This window comes from Myiozetetes cayanensis, unplaced genomic scaffold (assembly GCF_022539395.1).
Source record: "Myiozetetes cayanensis isolate MyiCay16 unplaced genomic scaffold, myiCay2020 scf10, whole genome shotgun sequence".
Classification (NCBI taxonomy): domain Eukaryota; kingdom Metazoa; phylum Chordata; class Aves; order Passeriformes; family Tyrannidae; genus Myiozetetes; species Myiozetetes cayanensis.
Window position 1 is genome coordinate 2,221,265 of NW_026086605.1, and position 27,029 is coordinate 2,248,293.

Genomic DNA, 27,029 nt, shown 5'->3' on the forward strand with positions numbered 1-27,029 from the left:
ACAATGCTTTAGGAAACAGCAGACACTGGAAACGTTTCCTAAAAGGAATTTCTACCCATTATTCCATTTCAGGGGAGGGCTAGCATTGCCTGGATTGGTGGGTTTTACCTAGACAACTTCTTTTAAAAGCAGTGTCCCTTTCCCAAACTCTCCAATTATCTCTGCCACCGCATTCCTTTGTCAGAGCAGCCTCCAGCTGCCCGATCTCAGCCCCTTCCAGCAGCACCTGTGAATCAGCCCGGGGTTAATCACACTAACAGATGGCAGGGGCCAAACAGGCAGCTAAGAACTTATATCATTTTAAATAGCATCTAATGTTTCACAGCTTCAGACCAGGGGCAGCGCCTCACAAAAGGAACCAACCAGGGGAGCCGCAATCGGGCTCCTGCTTCATCACCCCAAGGAGTGTTCCAAGGCACGGCACAGCTGCCAACTGCTAATCAGGCTGAGGAGCAAATACACGACCTGGCTACTGCAGGTACTGGCTGACATCTCCTCCCCTGAAGGATTTCTGTGTTCTGGGTGTCACTGACTTTACAGAGCACCAGCGACAGCAACCTCCCAGTCACCGAGGGGATTCTGCAGCATAAGGAACCAATATGAGTTTTACATACTCTTCTTTTTTTTTTTTTTCCCCTTCTTAGAGCCTGCTCTATTTAGAGCCTATTAATAGCTTTTTGAATTCTCCAAAGGGGCTGATGTTTAACATTCAGATAGGTTTAAGACTCTTTTAGCCCATTTCCATCGTGCATAAGTAACGTAAAATGTGGGTTTAGCACTGCTTTCTTCGCAACAAACCCTGAGGTCCTTCGCAGACAAAAGAACCTCATTGTCTCCAAATTCACTCTCCCCAGGGAAGATCTCGGCCCAGATTAAGGATTGAAGGATTTGCTTCACTACAAGTTATTTTTAAAGTTTCCATACCACCTTTTAACAAAATAAGCTGGATATTTGTTTCTCCTGTTAAATTTCAGCTCAGGTTCAGGGGAAGTTAGTTCATCTGTGAGAGTCTAAACCAGACAAAGACTGAGCTTCAATTCAGGAGGAAAGGAAACTGCAGAAATGCCAAGAAGGAGAGAGAAAAGAAAGTACAGACCAGAAAAGCACGTTCAAAAGAATATTAGTTTATTTTTTTTTTTCCAAGGTACGAACTACATGAAGCAGAAAAACGGAGAAGGACAAAGATACCACTATTTGACAGCACATGCAGTTAACAATCAAGAAGCTCTGAAGACAGGAGTGCAAGAGATGGGACATTATTTTCCACGTGGATCTTGCTAGTGACTTCTGGCGGTTCGCTGTTACTTACTCATCTGGTTGCTGTCATTCACAAAGTCCTCGGACCCATCATTGTCGTCTTCATCATCCCCAGAGGAAAGAGCATCTGCACATTAAAAATAACCAAGTCTTTAAACCAGCCTGGTTTTTACAGACAAATAAACCAATAAGCTACATCCTAGATTGTGTGTCAAGGAGAACAGATCTCATGTTAGTTGTGCAGAAGCTAGAGGGGAAAAAAAAAAGAAAATCCAGCCACAAAATGTGCTATTTGGTGTAAAATTGTAACCAAACTAGCTAATAATCCTTCAATGCTACTAAGTTTCCCAAAGTAGTTTGGTAACTCTAAAATTTCTTTCCACTTACAACTTTTAACTTTTTGTCAAAGACATTCAGTTGAACAGAACTGAGCATCTCCAGAACAATTTGTCTCTAAACTTGAAGGATGTAGGACACCCCTTCTCCTCTTCTGATGCAGGGGGCAAAAACTTGTATTCATTCTACTGTCTCTATCATCAGCACAGCAACTCTGTCTAATTGAATCCTGTCACAGTGGCATAAAACAGAGAGCTCTTCAGCAGCTGTTAATCACTGCAGAGCCCATGAAGCAAAAGGAGTATATACAAACTGAGTCCATTTCGGGGTCAGGACAAGGAGAAAAATCCCCGTAACAGCTACAGAACTCAGCTTAACTCGCTGTGCCCAAGTGCACTGTTTCATGTCAGATCACAGTGTGTCTTTATATCACATTTTACAGCCTCTACATGCAAAAAAAAAAAAAAACCCAAAACCTATGTTTAACTCACTCACCTGTAACATTTACAATGAAGTACAGAGTATCACTGTCTAGGGTCCTAACAGCAGTGCAAGCATAGAGGCCCGAATCTCTGGCTGTAGCATCCTTAATTTGTAAGTACTCCCCAATAATCACTGTCCTATTGTCGGGCCCCAAAGGGACCCCATCCTTAGTCCAACTGATCATGACGGCGTCTCTCAATTGACAGCGCAACTCAAGCGGCTCTCCTGGAAGTGCCGAGTAAACATCTGGCTGAGAGATTTGGTATTTGGTTGGCGGCTCTGCGAAGGTGGAAGGAAAGGAGGAAAAAAAGAAGAAGAGAGAAGGGAAAGGAGAGAATTTCCAACAAAAGTCAGTGAAGGCCCTTTTCGTCCGCAGAAATCAAGTTATGTCAAATTTAAAAAAAAAAAAAAAAGTTTCATCCAGATCAGCCCAGCAATCTGTCTTGTTAAACTGAACCACATGCAGGTGTGGGAGAGGCTTTATTTTCGAGAAGTTCACCACCAACAAAGCTCATTCAGTTCTGATTGATATCTTGCATGTGCCTTGTCCCCAGTGCCACACAAAGGCACAACAAGCTGACCCTGGGAAGGTGAGCACAGCTGAACCTGGGAGCTTCAAAAAACTTGGAGGAGCAGGACTTTAAAAACCAAATTCAGTTTTACATCTTAGCATTTGGGCCCACAATTCAAATGAATAATTACCTCCCCCCCCCATCTGATTTTATTTTAAGTTGCTTTTTTTATTTTTAAGCCTGAGGAGTGCTCTTTTGAAAGAAAAGGATGGCCAAAAAAAACCCTCCATAATTAAGCTAATAAACATAACTCCCTATATGCAGCATATACGATGTCCTTCTCTCCCTGAACCCACCCCAAAGTCTCCACGTTTGCCTTCTACACTGCCAGCTCTTTTCTCCACGATAGTAATTTTTTCCTTTTAATTTTTTTTTTGCTTCATTACTTATTTCACAACCTCTCCCAAGTGGAATACAGCAGAAACCCAGGAACACAAGCGACGCTTTCGAAGTACGCGCAGAAGTTCAAAACAAAACGGCTCATCCATCAGCTCCCTTTTGAAACCAAACAACGAGAAGAATGTCAAACCACAGTCTTTTTCCAAGAAAACATCCTTGGAAAACTACATCTGCCTATAGTTACTAGAACCAAGGCTGGCTCTCAGAATGGGGGAAGGCACTGCAGCCCCAGGCACTCCAGACAGTCTCCACAGTGCAGTGGGAAGGCTCAGCACACCTAGGATGAACTCAGGCTGTCCCAGGTACAGGCACTGCTTCTGTGGCTGGATTCTCCCTACAACCACAGTGTGCCTCTCCCACGAGCCTCTCGGCCTCGCCAAGGGTGGCAGGAATGGTAAATAGAGGAAAGAAGCACACAGGCATCCTCTGTTTGCTCACGGGGAGGGTCACGCCGCACAGACAGCTGCTCCCCGCGCACATCCCTCCCTGCACAGCCACCAGCTGTGCACCCCTGTGTGCACACAGAAATAAAACACACCTCTGTCTGTTTGGGAGTCTAAAAGAGGTGACTCTTTGATGTCCACCCTTCCTTGTAAGGATACCGAAACCCTGAGAGCCGTGTTCCTTGTCCTTGGGGCACAGCGTTGTCATTTCTGGTGTCACACTTGCTACAGAGAAGTCAGAAACGAGCACCACACCTGAGCAAGCCCGTGGATGGGAGCCTGAAAATGCTGAAGTTCAGTCAGTAGTTGAGTTTTGTGTAGGAAGTTGGGACTCTGTGACCCCCATGGGTCCCTTCCAACCCAAAAATATTCTATGATTCTATGAGCACCGGAAGGGACCACCACAGCGGGACACTCCTGCATTTGAACATCGGGTTATACCGATGGACTTGAAAACAGCACGCCCAGCTTCTCTTCCCCACTCCTTCTGGAATCATTTAATTTCAGGGATGTGCCCTCTCAGAGTTTCTTCTGCCTTCTTCCTTAGGGCAAACACAATTTTTCAAACAACAGACTGGACACCTGCATCGCACAAAGATGGCACACAAAACCACGCAAACACAGCTATGTGGACTGTAAAGATTCTCGGATTTAGGCTTTATAACAAGTCTCTCAACTTTCTAGCGTGCAGACTTGCATCTCAAAGTCTAGGACGAGCTCCAGTACAGCTTTATATCCCTTATAAACTAATTCAGTCTTGCTGATACAGTCACGAATGCACAGATCTGCAATGCAGGTGTTTCACTGATTGCTACATTATGCTGTCAGAAACCTCATTTCCAGAAGCAGCTCCAGAAAGAGCATGAGCTCCTTTCTACATATATTTTGCAACAGTAATGAGTATATTTGCGTCTGCTTGAGATTTCTTTTAATTAGATTTCACTGTCAAATAAAAAAAAGGTACCTGAAGCCAGTTACCTAATTTGCTTTGAAGTTAATAAGAGTCCTTTGTAATGCTCTACCTGCAAAGAAAATTTCTTTTACAGAGTTTGCACTGTGCCAAGAGTGCACTGGAGTCTGAAACTGTATTTGTTTAAACTTTTCAAAAGCCACCTTGGGTGACAATAATTCAACCCTCCTTTAGCTGGATTAGAGGCTTTTGCTGAATAGTGCCAGCAAACTCACATCTTGGGCAGATAAGTTTTTTACACAGAATTAAAAGGTAAATAATTTTCTAACCTCACATCCTTGATTTCAACTCTTTTTAAACTATTAACCCCAAGTTTACACTGAGTCTTTCAATATAAATCCAAATACAAACTCAAGAACAGTAATTTATTTCGGAATTACAAGGAAAAAAAAATCCTTCTGCAAAGAAAATTACTAGTATACTCAAGAAATCATGTTTCAAATAGGTATTAGCATTTGATATATATTGCCCTTCTCTATTTCTTTACCTCTAGAGTATCAGGGAAGATGAGGCAAAGCGTTGTCATGAAATAATGAAGTCATGTTTGGAAATAGTGAGTTATTTCAGGTAAGCCTTTGTGTTGCCAAACTAGAATGTAGCAGCACTTAGACTGTCACTTTTTATAATGTTTGCCCATAAACTTTTTCCAGTGTGGGTTTGAAATGGTGCCCAAAAGCAAACAGAGAACAGGTGGGATTCTGAGGCACGAGTCCACCCAACAGCTTCGCAGCGAAAACCAACCCGCTCCGAAATCCCCGGCAGCACACAAACAACCCACGCTGCAAAGTTCACTCTCCCCGGGGCTCCACAGGGATTGGAACACTGCTCTGAAATTTAGGGACAGATTTTGAACTCGTGGCCGTGCTGCACCTCCAAAGCAATGGCTCCCCTGAGGCTGACACCAGGATTCTTTCCCTGTTTCCACACCTTCTGAACATACTCCAGACGTAAGGCTGCCAGTTTGCTCAGCCCATCACTTGTGCACATCCTCCAGTGTTTTCAGCAGCATCCTGAACTTTCCCCAAGTGAAAACAGCTTGGTGAGGAAAGGAAGAGACTGCCCTGCAGAGCCTGCAGCACCAGGCAAGGCTTCCTGACCTGCAATCACATCCGTGCCCCTCCAGCCCTCTTTGGAGCTCTGCCTTGGAACTGGATCCTCAGCCATCACCAGAAGCCTGTGAACCAGCCCTGTGCTTGGTTTGTTCATCAGATATAAGGAAGAAGGTTTTTTTACAATGAGGGTGGTAAAACACTGGCACAGGTTGCCCAGAGAGGTTGCCTACAATGCCCCATCCCTGGAAACATTCAAGGCCAGGCTGGACAGGGCTCTGAGCAACCCCATCCAGTTGAAGATGTCCCTGTTCATTGCAGAAGGGTTGGATCAGATGGCCCCTAAAGGTCTCTTCTAACCCAAACCATTCCATGATTCTAGGGCAGTACAGAATTCCTTTCTAAGCAAGTTCTCCTGCAAATCCTGTAACAATGTGATTAGTTCCTACTGCAAAGGTGCACCACTTGATGCCAATAATACCTTTCTATCACCCCTTAAAAAACCAAAAAAGCAACAAATGCACATGCAAAATTTCTGGGGGTGTTCTTACCCACTGGGGGACACAGGAGGGCACATTGCTTCTGCCATTGTCTGCTCTCAGCTACATCCTTATTTGTAACAGTGGTGCACACAATGTATTTAAACCTTATAGGTGGAGCTGTTGAACAATGCTGCCATGGAAAACCAAGCTGCTGTTAAATAAACAGCTGTGAACTTTTTCTCTGCCTGCTCATGCAGCCTCACAGCATGGTTTATGCCATCCAGGCATCAAATGGAGTGAAGACTGTTTGTATAAAAGCCATGACCACAATAGAGGACTGGGGACACTCTGACTGCTCTATCCCAGATTATTATGATCCACAATTGTATTTCCAAGTCATGTTTCTGTTCAGGACTCGGTCACTGAGAGATTTATACTTCCTTGGGTTTCAAATTATTATTATTATTATTTGTCTCCACTTAATAAAATGTTAACAAAGAGCTGCTTATCTGAAGTCTCAAGTCATTTAGTTACTTAGTTACAGAGCCAAATAATTAAACGATCAGCTAATGGCTAACCCCAGCAAAGATTCTCACACAGCTCCCCAGAACACAAAAGCCTCAGACCCCATCAAGCCACTTTCGCTTCAAAAGGCTTTAGTAAATAACTAAACACTCACCACAGCGTGCCCAGAAGGGTCAACAGACCTGACCAGTCAAGAATCCAAGAGGTTCTTTGCAAAACTGAATGTCCCCACAGGGAAGGCCAGGCTGCCAACCACCACCACCACCACTCCTCCTGCCTCTCCGACCCCCTGCTCACGGTTTTCCTCTCGTTGGGGAAAGTCCAGCAAGACCACACTGGATGAACAACACGGAATGGGGATTTCAGATGGGTCCCAAGTCAGACCCAAGGCTTTATGCTCTCTCCAGGGGGCAGCCCAGGCATCACCAGCCAGATCTGCAACCTTCCCTCCCACCTCCCAGGTACAAGCTGATGGGATTCTCCCTTCATTTATGTTGGCAGGCCAATAATAAGAGTAGCTCCATGACCTCTTCTGACCATGGAGGACAAACTCAGACTGCAAAAGACACAGCCACCAGCTCAGATATGCAAAGAGTCATTCCTGGCCTCAGTGACTATCTTCCATCAGCAAACAGCAAACCAAAGCCACAAAGGCTGAGCACGTCTCCTTACACAAAGGGGGACAAAACAGTGCTTGCAATTCCTCCATCTGCTGCTCCAAAGTCACTGGATTCCTGCTGTCCCATTTGTGCTGTGTTTCCGTCACTAGCTGCCAGCTCTGCCCAGCTCTGCCTCTGCCAGGCATCGTCAGGAAGTCTCTGCTCTGATAAAATACTTTCCAAATTGCTACAGTTCCTCCTATAACATTAAACAACTAAAAGATTATTTATTTTAAAAATCTCTTGGCCCTGAACAAGCCTACGGAGAGTAGGAATCATTTCCCTCCCTCTCATGTATAGAAACAAAAGGTGATGAAAAAAAGATTTAGGCCTTGCAGAAAAACTTCAAACATAAAGCATCAAAGAGCTATCCATGATGGCTACAAACATCAACATGTGGACCTAGCCATAGGATAGGTAAGGAGATGAAACCAGACCCCAAAAAAAAAACACCAAAACCTAAGAAACAGGAATAATCCTCTTGCCCTGGAAGTGAACATTTGGAAAACAAAAGTTGCCACATCACACATGCCTGGTGCTCCAGCAAGCGTAGAGCTTCCAGCCACACTGACCTGCTAGAGCTTGGACCTCCAGCATCTTGTCAACTCCTATTGAGTGCTACATATACCAAGATCATTAAAAAAAAGTGAATCTCCTCCAATTGCAATAACTTGCCAATGTCATCACGGGTAAGGGAAAATATTACACCGCACTGTAACTTGTTTTCCTAAGCTTTGAAGACTTAGAAAAATAAAAAGTTCTGGTGAGCAGCAAAGCATTCTGCCACTTGCAGGATCCCCTGGCCAAGGGAAAGAAAAAACCCTCTGCGTACGCACCCAAAAATTATCCCCACGTGATCATTACATCCATCTGCCTTATGTCATGCTCCTTGGCAGAGGAGCAACTGCAGAACTGCTACTCCTTGAGGTAGCTACCCCCAAGCAGCATTTAGCCCTGGCTACAGCCACGTGGGCCCCACTGCACTCAGCAGGAGAGGGTGCAAACCTCATAAGGTCCCCTATTATGGTGGTTGACATAGGGTGAGGTACATGAACTGTTTCAGCCTGGTGTGTCTCACTCACCCCCTCCCACAGTTAAAGGAAGAAGACTCCCTCTCAGGGAGGGAATGAAATTGTACTTGTCGAGGCTTTGTGCAGAGATTAAGAATTCCTACAGCTTGCAGCCTGCTTGCTCCTACCTGTCTTTACAGATGGGATCGCTGAGCTGCGGCTGCACCACCACGCAACGTGCGTCAAAAATGCCAAGTATCACATGCTCGTGGGCTTGGCTGTGTGTGCTCTGTGCTCCTGGAAGCCAAGCCAGGGAAGACTCAGAGCATGCCAAGTTCAAAGTAAACAGCAGAGAGACCAGCGAGGCCACCTCCTGCTGCTGGGAACTGCCCTGCAACCCCTTCCTGTTTGTCCCCGCTCTTCACGCTCCGCTCTGTACAGGACGAGGGTTTCTTTATACAGCAGTCACCACAGGATTTATCCCTCCAGATATGGGGCAGAGCAAGAAACAGGAAAGCACCAGGACGACTTCTGCACAAAGACTGGGTCACTATGGAGGGAGAGAACACCCTCAACCTTCAGAAGCTACACCAAAGCCCCTAAACTTTATTGTGCTGCCTTTTATCATTCCATCAGTATGATGAGGAACTGCAGGCCATCTTCAGGATTTGAACTTTTGGTTCCAGGCACTAAATCTTGACTATTTCTGTTCAAGTCAAACTCCACCATCTGCCTGAAGTAATAGAGTGAGAGTCTCTGTATTAAGAGAGCTGGGGAGTACAATATAAACTTAACACACATGTAATGCAATCTCAAAAATAATTAACTGCTCTTCAAACTCATTACAGAAGAATCTTCTCATGTAATCTATTATACAATACAAAGGGGAAATGTATCACTTTTTGCCAGAACCTCAAATGAAAAGCTGGAAAAAAAATTTAATCTTCTCTCTCAAAAAAAGCAGAATTCAAAACCAGGACCAATTTTCTCATCGTTTCTTTCAGCAGTAGCAAAACTTGACATCTCCTTGACTGTACCCTGCACATAACCAACAGGCAGAGTAATTTAACCAACTCCCATTGTTCAACCCAGCCTTACAGTCTGCTTGGGAAAGGCTCCACAATAAGATGTACAGCCTTGGGAAAATGTATATTTGGTCGTGAAGGGGTTTGTCTTGGGTTTAGTATTTTCTTGCCTCTATCCCAATCTGTAGCTTGCTTTTTTTGAGGTTCTTTATTTGCATTTCAAGAGCAACCAATAAAACCATAACAGAACATAGCATAAATCCAAAACACAAAAACACAACCTTTTTTCTTCCAGGTTTGCCAGAGGCCATGCTCAAGACTATTACTGCTCAACGTGCAAAAGAAATAAATTACGACTGCGAGGTTAAAAATTGCACAATTCAACGTTGCAGTGTTAGTTCTGGATGCAGAGAACTTCTCTTCGGATTCCCTACAAGCAAGTCAGCAGTTGTTTCTTTTGTACACCGTCCCATTTTTACTTGACTGTACAAATCCCCTTAATTTTAGCAGCTCATCTGGAAGTCTCATCTTGCCTCTTCCCCTGAAATTCATCTCCCCCCACTTCCTAAAGCGGGATTTGAAAAAAAAAAAAAAAAAAAAAGTCATTGGAAACAATATCCCCAAAACATCCCCTTAGCACTTTTGAAAGTCCTATCCACAGCATGGGATATTCTCCAAGTACTTCAAAGCTTCAAGGCACACCAGGCTCTCTTTTAACGGAGAGCAGTATTTAGGCAAAAGGCATCATAGCTCAGTTAAGTTCAGCTCCACGTGCAGGACACTCTCCAGTGGGGGGAAAAAAAGAGGAGCACAACAAGCCCTGAAGTCAAAAGCCAGGCTGGCTACGTGCCCTTCCAGGTGGAACACAACCATTTACACAACGCTTAGTTCTAACTCCAGACACCTCCGTCACTCCTGACGGTAGCAGTGGCTCCTGGGCACTTTGCCATGCTAATGGAAGATGGTTCAAATGCTTCCTGAATTGTTAGGAGAAGGGCTATTACCGAGCAGTGCTTCACTGCAGATTTATTAGAGAGTCTCCACGTTAATCCTGCACGTCTGAAATACCTGTGCTACCCTGGTGAGTAAACAATATCGGAGAAATCTGGGTACTTCAATGCTGTGGTATCAAAAAGGGATTATTTTTCATGATTAAACAACATGTAACAGAACCAAGCTCAAGCACTACTCAAAATCCGAACGGGGGTTTTTAAATTATTTTTAAGAACTGCTGGGTGGTGGCACTCAGAATTAGAAGTCATATTACTTTCCTTGAAACAAATTAAATATTGCAACACTGAGACACTGAGCAGGGCACTGCACAAACCTGCAAAGCCAGTCTCACGAAAGCAGGCTCTCCCTGCTGCCCAGCAGCAGGTCCTGCCAGCAGCTCACCCATCCATACAGCCCAGCCTAGAGGAAGAGTAGCACGAACCTTACAGAGTTTTTTCTACCCCACAACTTTTTATTGTGTCTAAAAACCAAGCTGTCGCACAGTCCTCTATCCACCCAACCATGATTTCACCTGGAGGCTTGTCCTGGTCTGTGCAGCCCACCAAGACATCCCCAGCCACAGCATCCCACTCCAACCCCACTCAGAAACAGCCACAAGCCCCCTGGGAGAAAGCCTGAGGTCATAACTGCTGTGCCACAAAACCCCTTTCCAAACAGAAACTCATGAAAAGCTAGGGGACAAAAAAATTAAAATAAAACCAAAACCATGATTTTCTCCTCCCCAGCTTCTCATCCTCGTTCTTGTCTCCCAGTACCCCAGCACCCTGCCCCTTCCAGTAAACCCTCACATAGGCAAGCTGTTTCCTCGGAACAAAGGAATTTTCCCTCCTTCCCAGTCCTTGTGGCTTTGCTACCGTAAGGCACTTTGCTCGACACACCGGGTAACAACGTCCCAAACTGATGAGCCAGTTCTTTGGCGGGGGAGGAAAAGCAATAATTACACACAACTTGCAACGGCGTGTGAGGAGGGGAATGAAAGTAGGTCAGATCTCAGCTCCTCAGCTTTGCTGAGGTTCACACCAAATGCTTTCACTTACAGCCCTTCCAAAACCACAAATAATAATAATAATAATAGCATGGCAAGCAAATGAAGTGGCACCATAGGATTCAGCTTTCTGTCCCTTTCCTGGATACAGATAATGGCATTTGTGTGGTGACAAGCAGCAGAAAAACCTGAACCAGCACACAGTGAAGCCCATAAGACACATCCCTATACCAGGTGCTGAGTACTCTGGTACTCAGGAGTCCAGGAAGAACAAACCCCTAAAAAAAGGGGGTTTTTGGAAACAAAACAAACCAACCAACGAACCAAAACAGCACAAGAAAACCAGGAGCGATAATTAAGAGATGAGAAAGGACAACCTGGAGACGTATTTAACTGGTTTATGAATTATAAGCTGGTTTTAAAAGTTTTAAAAAAAAAAAAAATCCACACATAAAAAAAATCCAGTCCTCTTACAGAACATCTTGTTTTGCAACTGCCCTTGCTGGGAAGCGCAGTCCCCAAGGAGCAAATGCCAAGGCAGATTTGCTGACGCTCCCGACTCCGATTGAAACCCGAAGGGCCAAACTTCCAGAACAGCTCAGCACTCCCGGCGCACGTTTCGTAATTACAACAGGAGCTGTTGGCTGCTGCTCCCCTGAAAATCTGGTCTTTATTTAAGACCCGACTCTTACAGAGCTGCTCCAAAGTTGCTCAGTCGCTCCGACTTCTCCTTCAATCCGCTCAGAAGTCAGTTTAGTCCCCGGTGCTACAAGGGAGCGTCTCCAATGTGGGCAGCACGCTGTGCCAAAAAACTCCCAGGAACCGCTACAGACACACACTGCGATGTGCTGAACCAAAACTCAAAGGTCTGAGCCTCAAATCAGTCCCCCCATGGCTGTGAGGATGGCTTTACACTGGCAGGCCCCCCACTCCACACCAAGCACTGCCCCGTCTCCCACCACCCCCAGGAACACCAGGAACACCAGGAACACCACTCCCAGGAACACAATCAGCACGTCCTGACAGCTCTGCACAAGGTGCTCCCACTTGTCCAGCTGGGATGGAGGAGCACAGCACGTCCCTCTTGCACTGGGGAACCAAACCCTCAGTCACACTGGTGCAAAACCCCAGATCTTTCATCATTTCATGTTTTGGAGTCTTTTCAGCCCGAATTTCGCACTTCTTTAACTACACTGAAATAAATTTTCTCTTCTAGTCAAACCAGGTGTGCTATTACAAGCAGACAAGATGTAACTTGCCTAAGTGGGTGATGGTTCTTCTAAAAACATGGATTTATACTGCTCAGCAGCCTTGCTTTGAATAAAGTCTCTGTTTCACTGTAAAGCTTCAACCTTGAGGACTCTCAAAATGTTTAACACTTAAAAATGTGATTCCTCCAACTAGACAAAAGGATAGTTAACTATTTTTCTTGCATTCCTACCTGATCCTAAACTAAATATTAATTCTAAGAAAACACTAATCTTTGAATGTTTTTGTTTAAAGCCAAGTGATCATTTCTACTGAAGCTGGGGGTTGGATATAGAAATATGCTCACTAAGAGCTGTGTTGTGGTTATTATTAAAACATCACTATGGACTATTGTCCATCGTCTCATGAGTACACAACCTTGCATAAGTGGAAATGTCACCATTTTCATTGTAAATTTGTCTGTAAAAAAAAAAGTTACTGAAACTTGTTGCAAGTTCTCTGCCAAGGAAGAACTATTTTAAAACTAGGAAACTATGCATTCATTGGAGTCAGCCACTGGTTTGGGGTCTAATCTATGCAAGTGGTTTTAAAACAAAAAAAAAAAAAAGAATAAAAAACCCTCACAACTCAGCATCTTTGAAAAATCTTCTGGTTCAAAAAAAAAAAAAAAAAAAGAAAGAAAAAAATAACTAAAGGAATCCAATTTCTATAAGTTAATAATTTTTGTACCCCTTCAAAAAGCTGCAACCGTATGGCAGATAAGCATAAAACATGCAATTATTTCTGCTACTTTGCAAAATAGTGGCCACTGACTCCCAGTGTTTCATCAGCAGGGACTGTAAATAACAACCCTACCCATGCCCAATTAGTTTGCAGCTCAAGACCATGCCCCTGCTAAAGCACTGCATATTTTAAACACAGAATGGACACATTAAGACTGATTTAATCTGGCTGCTTGTACAATTCCCCAGAACCTCAGCTGGCAAATCCTGTACTGGGCCAAATAACTTACTGAACCAGATCCCTGAAAGGGCATCCAGCCCTCACCCGAAGCTGTGGGGATGCCACATTCCTCCCTAATGGGCTTTGATAATTGCCCTTCCTTAAAATGAAATTAAAAGTAAAATAAATTAAAAAGATAAAGCCAACTCCGATTTAACTAATCAGTTTTAATTATTCATTTGACTTGCAGATATGTCAAAGCCACTGTTCTTGTTAAAAGAAAAAGAGCCAAAACAAAACAGTAACGAGGGTGAGTGAACTATTTGCTTTATTTTTCCTCCCAGATTGGAAGCAGCATCCTGGTGGCTAGGACACTGCCTCTGTCCATGGAAGATGATGGCTGTGCAGGGTCACCTGTCAGCAGGGTGGCACTGCCTGGAGAGGATCCATGGGGGCACCCCAGGATGGAGAGCACCCTGCTCCTTGTGGGACGGGGGGACAGCCCATCACCACTGCATCCCCTCTCCCTGGGAGCACCCCCACAAAATCCCACATCCTCATCCAGGCAGCTCACAGTGGCTAAAAGGGATCTCCACGTGGACTGTGCTGACCACTGCAGCCACAGGTGACGCTCATCTTTAAGCACTGCAGACGTTTTTACAAAAATTGAGGTATTTCGCTCACGCTACCCAGCATTTTTACAAAAAGGAAGACACTGCACCGAACATGTTTATATTTGTATGTTGTTTACAGCCAGAAAACGTCTGTGAGCGAGTTAAAACCCAAATGACAAGTTGTTACTTGCTTTGAACCCCACTATAAACACTGTCACCTGCTAAAGGAGGTCTCTCTCCTTCCTCGCTGTTCCAAAATACAAATTTAAGGCCATTTTGAACCAGCCTGTTTTTCACAGGGCACAGAAACAGCCTGTGCCTTGTGGAAAGCTTAAATTAATCTTCTGAAACACGACCTAAATTAAAAGAACTGAGACACAATGTCACTGCACCGAGTGGGTGCTCCAAGGACAGCGTCAAGGCACTGCACGAGGTGGTGGCAGTGGGGGAAGAGACCAAATTAGCTGCCCAGCACAACGATAACACACAGCCTGGGCAAGGGGAGGTCAAGGGAGAGCTTGCTATTTATCAAATATATGTCTAAACTAATTATTCAGTTCACAAAGTAACCCTTCAACCTATGTGTGCGGTCAGAGCCCTGGTGAAATGCTGGCTATCATCAAAGGCCCTCGCAGCCTGGGCACACACACAGACACACAGAATGGCTCCTTTGTGCACACTGAGGTGGGTTTATTTCTAAGTTTTAGAAGCAGAAAGTCTTTATGCTCCCTAGGACAAAAAATATACACGTAAACACGTGATGCAAGATACAGTTGAGGGCTGAGAGTCCCCGCACCAGCTCCTGCAGGTCCTGTTTCTGCTCACACTGAGGAACAGCCTCGGGTTTTACCATCTCTGCTCAAGGGAAAAAGAGCACCTCACTGAGACCCACCACACTCAGGATCCAGCCCTCAGTGAGCACCCACGATATCAGCACCAACCTTATCAACCACAGCGGCTCAGAGTGCCATTTTCAGTGTAAATACTTGGATATGGAACAGAGTAATAATATCCAAGGGTCACACATGGATATTTATTTGTTCAAGATTGACTGCATACAACCAAAAGTACCTTGATGCACGACAACATTTTGCACGTCCTGCACCTACCCAAGCAGTTGATTGCCCTACTAGATAAATACTGTTTATATTAAAGCACATACTTAACCAGATACCCTGAAGAAAATGATTGCAAATACCCCGAAAGTTATGTTTGGCTGAGAAAAGGTATATTCTCTGTTACAACCTAAGGAACAAAGAGCCACCATCCCGATTCTTGTTAATGTTGCAAACAGCTTTTCCAATACTCTGAGTCACTAAGACAATAAACAATAACAATAAAAGCATCTAACAAAAAAGGAAGACTCAGGAACAGATCAACATGTGTCACCAAAGGTCACGGCCCTGCTGACCTTCTCAGCTGGTATGAAATGTCATAGCTCTAATGACTGCACAGTCAGCAGCCCCACTGAAAAATTTACATTATTAGAGCACCTCACCCCCCCAAGATTAGCTGTGGCCAAAATGTTTTGGCATTTACTAAATTAAAAGAGAAGTCTGCTTTGTCTTTGAAGAGATTATGTGAAGGGTTTTTTTTTTTTCTTTTTTTGGTTTTGGCTTGGAGAGCTTGTGGGTGGCAGTGATAGAACCCAGAGAAGGTGATTGTGTAAAAACTTGGTTTTGTTTTGATTTTTTTAAAAGGGGTTTAACAAAGCACATAAAGGAGGTTTTATTTCCCAAATCTCAGATATAAATCCCACACAATTCCCTGTATTTTGCAGCATAAAAGCTTAGTATGCCATTAACTTAGAAGCGCTTTCTGATTTTTTTTTCTTATTTCTGGTAATGATTTGGGTTCTCACATCTAAAATTGTTTCATGTCAGTAACATTCCTGCCCAGGGAAGAAGTTTTAAATCCCTTTTAACAATTTACTCTTTGATAAAACCCAGATTCTACCCCCTCCATATTCACTGTGGAAGAAACATATATTTTTAAAATGTGCTTTCTAAGACAATAAAATCTATTCTTTCACTGAAGAGTTGAAAAATTATCAGGCATCATTCAAAAATATTACTCTTCTTCCCATAAAATACTCCACCAATTCTGCAATCACATTCTTTCTAACTTAACCCTAAAACTAGGGGACCTCACTACAAAGCCAGTCTGAAACCAGAATTATTCATGATTTTGTCATTTGCCTGAAAAGCCAAAAAGGCACCAGATGTTCAATTAACAAATCATACAGCAAGTGGTGAGGAGAGTTGGGCTTCTTTTTCTTTCCTTTTAATTCTCAGGTTACCTTCGAAAGAAAAAAACACAACAAAAATCTTTGCTACCAACAATCTCTATGGTTGACACATGACAGTATTGCTGTACTTCATGAGTTTTTTTTCAGGAATGCTTGCTAGGGAAGAGGGCTCATCATCTCTAAAATAGTTCATCCCTTGCCATCAATAAAAATGTACTTGGAACGGACTCCAAAAACGTGTTAGCTGGTGATGCCTATTTTTAGAGGCAGTGGATAGAAACAAATAAGTTTTGCGTGAAAACAGATCAAATAAAAACCAAGCTGTACTCGTGGACATGAGCAGCAGGATGGGTAAAGGCCAAATTCTCTCCAGCAAGCTCTGCCAGACCAGAAATGCTCTGTGGACCAGCAGCTTGAGAGTTATTAGAACTGTAATCACTTCCCAAAAGACAGATAGAACCTTAGGAAGGAAGCCTCACTTGCTCCCCCCCTCGGGGTGCTCAGAGAGCAGGAAAGATGCAGCACAACACTGTAAAAACATTCTTAAACACAATCAGCTCGCAACAATAAGAAAAGCAGCCCTTCCCTAGCTCTTCGGAGAAGGAAACCGCTTTGCAAAGCTTGAGGAACAGATAAACCTACAAGAACATACCAACAGGTGCAGGCTCAAAAATAGGAGACTTTATCAAAACACCTCTTCCCACGTGAAGGTCTCAGTTAGCCTCTCACAGTAATAAACTCAAGCCCCTGCTATTCAGATCTCAGCATCTACGCTTGCAGAACCTGCAATCCACCCACACACGTTGCACCGACCGGGCTCGGGCATTGACAGCACGAGAGAAATCTGTTCTGAGTGCAAACACCAACAAAGCTGCACCTCTGCAGAGTGCCTGGCAGAACTAAACATCCAGGCCACACCATCGAAAACCAAGTTCTTTGGACTTCTCAGGTTAAGACGACGACAGAGACACCCAGCCAACCCATCCGCTTCGCTCCTGGAGGCAGCGACACGCGACGCGCGTGTAAAGTGCAACAGACTGCTTTCCTTAAAGGCCCATTCCTGAAAACTTCCAGCCATACACTCTGATTGTACAACGTGATGACAGTCCCCAGTGAAATCACTGACACCACTTGCTTGCATAAGAATAAACAAACGAGTGCTTGTACAAACACGGCCCGTGTGGGAGCAGGGAGAGTCAAAAAACACGACTCTCCAGGGCTCGTCTGTTACTTGCCTCAGGTTTACCAAAGCACAGGTGATGTTGACTTCTATTTCAGGCATTCAAGCATTTAAAATTAACTCCTTTTAAAGAATTAAGGGTTCTAGAGCGATTTACCTTCGGGTTCCACCGTGGTGTCTTCCACAACTAAATTAAACGAAGGTCGAGCCAGGCAAAGTCCAACCATGGTGACCACCACCAGGCAGATAAGGCAACCTGAATCCCAGCTGACCATCTTTTTAGAGTAAATTCTTGGTCCATTCCCATATCTCCATGTGGACTTTAATCCCATCTGAGCACCTCTAGAGAAGCATGGAGAGAAAGCCGTGCCTTCGGCCAGGGTAGTGCCTCCTCCCTTGGAACAACGGCGGCTGCTGTGAGGAGGAGAGAGATTGAACACTGTCAGCAGAAACATCTCACAACACAGACCAAAAAAACTTCATAAAGCCTCGAACAGAGCTGAGGCTGAGAGGGAGGGGAGGAGGAGGACGGGAAAAATAGTTTTCCAGCTTCGAGAATATGTGAAAAGTGAGTGACTTTTCATCTTCTGTTAGCAGTTTCCATCATCACCTGAGGCGTAACCAAGTCCTCCTTGTTTTCACAAAATCACTTCTCAGCACATTATTTAGAGAGCTATTTTACTGACAGAAAAACATACAGGTTTTAAAAAACGAGAGGCACACACATGTGCAGGCACATAACCTGTAATGCTCCAAAATTACCACAATTATACAAATTATATTCCTGTTATTGTTTGAAGGTTTATGTAAGTTTGCCTTGTTTTTCATTCCTTCACCTAGGCGGTTCTGCAGCCAGCTGAATTTACAAGAATTCAGTAATTTTCCACAAGAAAAACGGTTGAAAATTATACTCCTCTGTCTTGGAAAATCTGTAAAACTTTATTTCACCTCAGGACTTCCACAGCTCCCCTATGGATGTACCTTCTTCTGACTCGGTTCAGTGTCCTTTTAAAGCCCAGAGCCCTGAACAAGTGAAAGGCTCTTATCTTCACAGTCATGCTGGTTCCCTCCACCACATTACAGGCAATTAAAATCTGTATGAAGTATGGTACAGACTGCAGTTTCGTGGGAGACCTGCTCAGCATCATTTTCCATCCATACATGCCAAGCTGTGTGGACAAACATTTCTTTTCTCCCTCTCTCAATGATGCTTATTGATATATATTTTTTTTTTTCAACAGGGGGAAAAAAGGTCTATTTTATTCACAGGCAAAACTAATTTCAATTAATGGAGTTAACTGGTAATCCAGGCATGGGCTGATGGGAGAGAGAAGTGGCAGCAAAGTATCTGGCACTCCCTTCAGGGGACCCTGTTGCCACTAGACTAAGATGCCAGGTGAGGGTCAGAAGAGCATCCTTCTCACAGGGTGATTTAACAGCTCAACCAGAAAATTAGACCTGATTTTCCGCTTCAAAAATGAAAGATGGTAACGCTCAGTAGATGGATAAAACAAGTAACTGCAGCAATTGCTCTCATCTGGTCAATGATTCATCTTAGATGTGATGAAACCCAACTGAAACTTAGAGAGCACTTGGCTTGAAGGAAAAAATAACAGAAAACCTCTTTTTCCCTCCTGCCCTCACACTTAAGAATTTAAAAAGGCAGGGAATGTAGAGATAAAGTCAAAACTTCTCCAAACTCCCTGTCATTTGGATGTGGTGTAGTGGTACCTCAGCACATAGAAACAGGGACAAATGTTCTCCCCTTAAAAAGCCAACCATTAAAAAGTTAATTCAGATTTTATTAGCCTTTTGCTACCTGCTACATACAAAGCTCACAGCTCTAAGGACAGAAATGCTGCTGAGGCATCTTTTATCTTGGGTTCTACATAGAGTAACTTCTGGAGTCAGTAGTAACAGATTTCAGATGACATAAACAAGGCACTTGGGGAAAATAATTAATACACGGCATTCCAGGTGAATCTCTGATACTTCAGGGCAAGCTTTTTTCACCTCAGCTGGTATCACCTCAAAGCTCTCTCCCTGCTTTAGAGATTTTAGCTCGGAACGAGCATCCCACACCACAAGCTAGCAACTACTATTAAATCTCCAGTGAAAACACCACCAGACCACTGCACAAACATTTGCAAAGAGCTTGCCGAGCCCTTCTCTAAATAAGCACAGAGCAGGTGTAGAGCTGAAGAGAGCTCTGTCTCTGGGACCGGTCTGTGCCTGGGGAAGGACCAGAGCAGCCCCCCTGGACGCTGCCACCCAGCTCAACCTCCGGCCCCACCGTCTGGCAGCCACAGCTCTGCAGCTCAGTTTATCCAGCTGTAAAGTGGGTAGAAACCCCTAATTAACAGACTGGATGTAACGCTGATTTAATTTCCATACATCATCCTGTAAACCCTGCTTAAAGGCTATGTCAATAAATGCAGAATTCAATCACAACTTTGCAAAAAGAAAACATACCAGAACGCAAGCATATATTCTAGACTCCAGCAGCTTTAGCTCCACCGAGATTTCTGCTATTTCAGATCTTCAGACTACATAAAATGCCACTGAAAGCATGTTTATGGTTCCTACCCTCCTCCTAAATCCTCAAGTGCAGCACAAGCCTCCTTGGCCACGCGTCTCCTCACCTGAAGATTTTTGCTGGCTTCTGCACCTGAACATCTGCCAGCAGAAGGAAGGGACTCTTCACCCACAGGGCAGCAGAACACTCACTCAAAATCGTAGCTTGCAAAGGTGCAGCAAAGCAAAAATCAGAGCTCTGGACCCATCCGTGGAGCCAAGCCACTTTCTACCACCGCAGCAGTGACCAGGGTTCGAGGGTTGCCCTTTCCCAAAAGTCCGATGAAGATGAAAAACCAAATTCTTTTCATAGTTTAATTGCCACAGTTGCTGGGGGACGAGCCTCTGGAAAGACCTCCTGTGCTGGATAATTATGTACCTCTATCTCAATGTTTGGAACACAGCCCCAGCATGCTTTTTGGCCTCCACAATTCTGGCTTCCTGACTACAATACCATAATCCCTCCTGGAGTCTCAGACTCAGTGAAAGCCACACGTAGTGTTTATTTTTCCCCTTGAAAGGGAACTCTGTCTCTCTTCTCAGCCTACACTTTGGGGAGGAGTTGTCAGCCCCCAATGATTGATGGCTCTCCTTGCCACTCCGCTCATCAAGTCAATTTTCACCTCGTCACATACCTGCCCAAATTTTCTTTGCCAAACTGACAAGCATGGGAAAGCAGACTGGTTTGGGAGCCCAACCAAATTCCTCCAAGCTGTACTTCAGTTTAAACACACTCACACACACAAACAAGTACTACTTGTTCAGCAGTGGCATTAATTAAATTCAATGCTCAGTGTTCTTTTTAATCTACTTCCATTGTTGTTTATAAGATGTTTATCACTCCCCAGGGAGAGGACAATTTGTAGAGTATGTTAACCAAATCAATACATTGCTTTCTGTATAACTTTTCAGCATCTTCTCTATTGGGCAGGGAATAGCAAAATCTGAATGAAACATGGACCTTCCCTCCACTAAGAAACCTCAAGCGCCCTAAAAGCCCAGGAGCTTCATCAGAAAAATCCAGGTAGACGAAACTTTAAAGCTTCTCACATACACCATATACACAATTCCACTGACAGGGGAATCGCGTATTGACAGAAACTGACAGAAACACACAAACCCATAAATATATATATATTTATGTGTATATATACACATATATATATACACATACATATATATCTAACAAGATTCTTCATCACAGTTCCATCTCCGAGCAAATCTGCGCATCACAGCTATTAAACATTAATTCTGGAGGACTAATGGGAACCGGCTGGCAGCTTCAGTACTTTTTCATTGTTTGAACTTCTTTCATTTGCTTTCCAGGACTATCCTGTTTTTCTCAAGTCTTTTGCCACCAAGAGATGGGGAGGGGGGGTAAATCTGCATTTTAATTGACATTCCAGAGAGAGAGAAGTCCAGAGGCTGCTGATTGCTGTCTATTCAGCCCAAACAGGCTTTTCAGATGAAAATGAGAAAAGGCTAGTGGAAGATTTACAGGGATTTGGTACAAAGGAGACAATGAAGTTTTAAATGTTGATAGCGTTTCACACCAAACGCATAATGGGTCCCAGTTTGAAGGGGCCGTTTTGCATTTAAATATATATTTCATTGAGGATTTCTCTCCCCCCCTTATCTCAGGCAGGGCGGTTCTGCCCCGCGGCCCCGCTCCCGCAGCACTGGGGGCAAGGACGGGGCTGCTCCGGGCGGTACCGACCCCGGGCTGCTCTCCCGGGGCCGAGCCCCCTCTTTCTCACCCCCTCCTGCTGCCCGTCCTGCTGTCACCGCTGGAAACATCCCCAAAGACACCCGTGCACCCAGCGGGAACGGGGAGGGGACAGGCAGGGAAACAGCGGTGCTGCTCGGGCTTCCCCGCGCACCGCCGTGGCGACCGAGGGACGGACAAACAGACCCGCAGCCCCGCCAGGGGAACCCCGAGCCCCGCACCGGCACAGCCAGCCCGCTCGGGACACCCCTGAGCCCCGCACCGGCACATCCCCGCCCGGGACACCCCCCGAGCCCCGCACCGGCACAGCCCCGCCCGGGACACCCCTCGAGCCCCGCACCGGCACATCCCCGCCCGGGACATTCACCGAGCCCCGCACCGGCACATCCCCGCCCGGGACACCCCCCGAGCTCCGCACCGGCACAGCCAGCCCGCTCGGGGAACCTCCAAGCCCCGCACCGGCACATCCCCGCCAGCTCGGAGGATCCCAGAGCCCCGCACGGCCACATCCCCGCCCGGGGCCGGCGGGCTCCAGGTGCGAGGCCCCGCGGGGCCGCCCGAGCGCTGCTGCGGGCACAGGCGCTCCGAGAGAGCGGCGGGACCCCCAGCCCTCCCCCGCCGGGGCTGCCCCTTCCCCCGGGCCGGCGCTGCCCTTACCTGCGGCGGGAGCGCTGGGTCCGCTCCGCGGGGCTGGGGAGCGGTGCCGAGCGGTGCTCCCGGGACGGGGAGGGAAACTCCTGTGCGGCCGCGCTCACTCGGCGGGCGGCCCCGGCTGGCGCATCCCCCGCGGGATGAGGGAGGCAGGAGGGCGGCGAGGCGAGGCAGGAGCCGGCCCGGCGCCCCGTCCCGTCCCGTCCCCTCGCTCGGCCGCAGCGGCTACCGCCTCAGAGGGGCGAGCCCGCCGTGCCCGGCGCCAGCAGCCGCCTCCTCCCCCGCGCGGGCATCGCCGAGCAGCGCGCCGCGGGTCCCGCTCCGCTCCATCCAGCCGCCCGCCCCGAGCCGCCGCAGCTTTGTCACGCCGACAGCCCCCTCGGGTGGGAGGTGGGTTCGCTCTCCCCCCTTTCCCCCGCTCGGCGCACTCCTCCGGCTCCTTCCTCCTCCCCCGGTCACTCCCCCCGCTGCAACCCGAGCCGTTTCCTGGACGGCGCTGCCGGGCTCTGCCAATCGCCGCGGAGCCCCTTCCCCCGCACCCGCCCGCACGGCACGGGCAGCTGCGGGCTTGGGGGACCGGCCGAGCCCGCACCCCGACCGGGGGCCGCGGATACCCCACCCGGGGGTCGCCGATCCCTCCCAGGCGGAGGGCTCAGCAGGACCGGAGAGAGGCGGGAGGGGAGCAGGGCACCCCCCGCTCCGGCCGCTGCCTCCCCCGGGGAGCGGGGCAGCGCATCCCGCAGGGACCGCAGGGCTGGAGGGCAGCACGGCTCCCGCACGGTCGCTCCACTCAAAGTTTTCCAGTGGGAGGGAAAGAAAAGACGGGGAGCGCGGCACGTCCCGCCGGAGCGGTTGAGCCTGGGCTGTGGCACCGACAGTCCGGCACTGGGCAGCATCTGTATCCTCACACCGAAATGGTACCAGCTCAACAGCCTTCCCCGAAACCTCTCCTGGAGTGTTTCTGGCTCAGAAGCCACGGCTGGCCAGTGGCCGGTTCCAGCTCTAGAGGATGGCTGGATAACGCCCGTTCCAAAAATCGCCTCTCAGTCCAAAGCGCGATTCCAACTGCCCTGTGAATTTATCTGACAGTGCACCTTTAATACCTGTCTGTGTGGTGCCCAAATGGGAAAAGTTGCCGAAAAGTTAGGCAAACATCATTTGCCTGGACACACAGATTAAAAACTGCATAATATGTGTATTCAAAATTCAATATAGCTTAGCCTGATCCTTGCTTAATAAAACATTTGCTTTAGATACCATCAGCTAAAAGGTTTTGAATACGGAGTCTGTGTAATGCTTGCTGTACAGAATCAACTTGACAACAAAATCAATAAGGGGTGGTTGCCTCAAATTAAATCAAGTGTTGATCAATTTAATGTTACTTTCTTTAAGCATAGCTCTACTGTACATTTCATATATTGTGTGCAATATTGATCAAGGGGATTTTCAAGGACTGTGGCCACACAGCATAATGTAACTCTATTTACACCCTCCCAGACACCAAAAACTTGAAAACAAGTTTTCTGTAGAATATGTACTTACCTCCCAGAAAGTATTTTCCCACCGGTACTTCAGGCTTTGTGAGGGACAGCAGACAAATTGGTAATTGATTGGAAACACAGGTTTAATATTTTTTTGTTCCTAAAGGGACAGACATCTGAATGTTCTAATTGAGAAGCTGAGATGTCACAGTCAAGATCCAATTTTCCCAGCTCTGGGCATGTCCATCGCCCATTGAAAACATTGTTAACACATTCTCACATAAATTATTGTCCGGCACAGGAAGCTGCAATACCTTTCCCCATTCATCGATATCTTTGCATACTCTGAAAGAAAAGGAAGCATTCCACTAAAAATGACAAAATCAGAACACCTATTTCCAAGGTCTGGAAGCACTTGTCAGAATTTATTCTTTTGGGGGATGAAAAGATAGCAGTCTATCAATAGCAGCCTTTTCTCTTAAATGAGCCACATTCTCCTAAAGTGGCCCACAACAGCCCAGCTCCTCTATCTGAGAAAAGCAGAAGCATGTTTGGAATTAAAGGGGGGTGTGGGGGGGTGGGGATCAATTCTGTCATCATATTTAGGCTTCAAGAGATCTCAGTGGGCCCAGGGAGCCTTTCATAGCAGTTAGGCTGCTGAATGAGAGCATAATCTCTTTACAGTTTTTTCCTCCTCCTCTCAAAGTGGCTGGGATCTTTTCTGTGAGCCCTCCTGCACGTGAATGGTGTGGCTAATAAGCCTATTAATGAGGTTCCACAGCAGAGTGTGAATAGGTAAATAAGCCCCAATCTGTTGAGGTTCAGGAGCAAGGGCAGTAAAGCCATCATGAACTAAAGGTGACAGTTTGAACTGAAATAGGAACAACAGCTCCAGGTTTCAAGCGAAAGAATAGACAGACAAGGCACACATTCAGGCTCCTTCTACCCCCTACCGAGTCCTATTTTCTTTCCCATTCTTCCTCCTTTATAAAATGTCTTGAGTAGTCACCCATTTTTTCAAAAGCTCTTGAGACGTCCTTTTTCATCCTGGCAATGATACATCAATAGGGGAGGAAGGAAAATGAGGACACCAATGCTCCTTTGCCCCTCAAGTTTCAAAAGCAGGAACAGCGCTGTGTCCCCCCCGCATATGGGAGCGGGGGAGGAGAAAGAAAGTTAAATTGAATCTTTCAGCCCTGCCAGCTCTTTGTCGCTGCTGTCAGCTGAACCCTGGTCCTCCCTCCGCACGCAGGCAGGGATACAGTTAATGTTCAACAGGGGCAGGGGACGAGCCAGGGGCTCCAGCTGCGAGGAAGGCACAGCTGGGCTCGGAGGAGCAGGCAGAGGTGAGGAGATGAATTTGTTTCCTCCCGACATCTCTTTCATCTGGTAGGGTACGGTGAAGATGTGCCTGACTTCAGGCTGTTCCTGGGCTGAACCCACAGGAGCCCAACTCACCCCTAAAAGCCCAGCTTTTGGGGAGGAAGGTAGAAGGTTAAGCAGGTGGCAAAGAACTTGTGTCTGCAGAGAGATGAGGTAAGACGGGCCACCAGTGCCTCCGAGTAATGTGGGAAAAGTCACCTCAGAAAAAAAACACAACACAGAGCTTCTGAGCACTCCTCAGTTCTAATCCTTACAGAGTCCCTGACATTTCTTTTAAGTGCAGGAGATGTTAGTGCAGCCAGGGCTCCACAGGAACGGGCTGCTCCATGGAAGCCCAGTGAGGAACAAGCTGCAGCTCCTGCCACGTTGCAGGCAGATGGCAAGGGAGGCCATGGGTACCACAGGGAAGCAAGTTCTGCACTACTGATCTATTCTGCAGGTGCAGGACCTGCTAACATGTCACAGTTCTATCATCTGGTGAAAACAGGAATATAATACAGAAAGTTAAATTAGGGGAAAAAAAATTAAACCCCACACATTCAAGTTTTAGAGATCTATGGGGAGAAACTCTCTGGACAATAATTCAGTCACGCACATCACTGAGGGTTTGTCTTCTCCCTGGAAGACAATGGGAAACAACAATTCTTCCCTGTTACTCAAACTGTCCCATCCAAAAATATCCCTTGATGATGATGAATAAATTAAATGTTTGTCCCAGATTTTTTTTTTTTTTTGAAAGTTCTTCTAAAACTAAATGCCTAAACCCAAACTCTGCCAGCTAAAATATTTACCTGGTTTCCAAATGTTTATGGCCCTTTCCTGGCAGCTTTGAACTTTTTTTTTTGAGGTACCAGAGAAGTAAATCATAGGAACCCACTTCCAAAAATTATTTTCTTTTCAAAGATAGGCAGAGTTGCTCAGTGTCTCAGGGAAAAGTCATTTCATATAAACACAAACCCTTTCTAAGAAAAAAGCTACTAGTGAGAGACTTTCATCACCAGTTCCTCACCAGGTATTACTTCAAGATGCTGCTAAACCGAAAAACTGAGATAGAAAAGAATTTATTTTAATGCCAAGAGATCCAATAATTATCCATCAAACTGTGAAGCAGATGGGCTATCAAGGTATTTTGCAGCAAAATGTATACAGGAAGGGGGGACTGCAGTTCCTGGCCCGTAAAGGGATAGTTTTACTGGGTGTTTATCAACAGAAAAACAACATTTTGGTCAAGCTAGAGAAAGTGGCAAATGAATTACTTTTGTCTAACAATTTTTGATTTTCCTCTGCATTATGCAGAGTAGAATCGTCTTGGAGATACTCCTTCAGGCAGTAAGGCCAAGTAGTTGGGGGAAAAAAGGTTATTTTCACTATTGTTGTGTCAATGTCTTGCAATGGCATTTGAGTATCAACACTCCCTTTGGACTGTTATGCCTTGTAGCCATGTAACCTTTCTGCTGCTCCTCTCATTTTGTGTGTCTTAAGGAAAACATTCAAAAAAAAATATTTGTTGCTTTTGTTACACTGATGCAAGATAGATATATCTAAACAGGAAATGTGGAGTGTTATGAGCAGAGTATTACACTGGGATCCTGGACATTCAATGTTTTCTGCCCTTCTGCATTGGCTTTCCTGCACAGTCCTGGGAAAGGCACTTAATTTGTCTGTGTCCAAGCTCTCCAGCTATGAAATGAGAATAATAGATGCTTCCTGTCTCCCACCCTTTATCCAGTTCATCTATTTAGATGGTAAGCTCCTCATCTCTGACCATGTTTTTATGCATGGCTTAGAACAATAGGACACTGATCTCAGCTG

At 45.9% G+C, this 27,029-nt stretch overlaps 1 protein-coding gene across 8 annotated transcripts in view; it reads right to left on the reverse strand.

The window, feature by feature from the left end:
• FGFR2 (fibroblast growth factor receptor 2) overlaps positions 1-22,631 on the reverse strand; it is an 81,833-nt gene extending 59,202 nt beyond the window's left edge. For 2 of the 8 annotated variants that reach the window (XM_050335319.1, XM_050335310.1), the window contains exon 1: positions 17,560-17,816. In XM_050335319.1, the coding sequence (XP_050191276.1) occupies positions 17,560-17,734 (175 nt within the window). In that variant the 5' untranslated portion in view covers positions 17,735-17,816. Of the gene's footprint in view, positions 1-1,309; positions 1,385-2,088; positions 2,356-17,559; positions 17,817-20,044; positions 20,169-22,359 lie in introns of those variants that run through there. The other 6 variants (XM_050335293.1, XM_050335277.1, XM_050335328.1 and 3 more) reach the window with 6 other exon arrangements.
• Between the last annotated feature and the right edge of the window lie 4,398 nt (positions 22,632-27,029).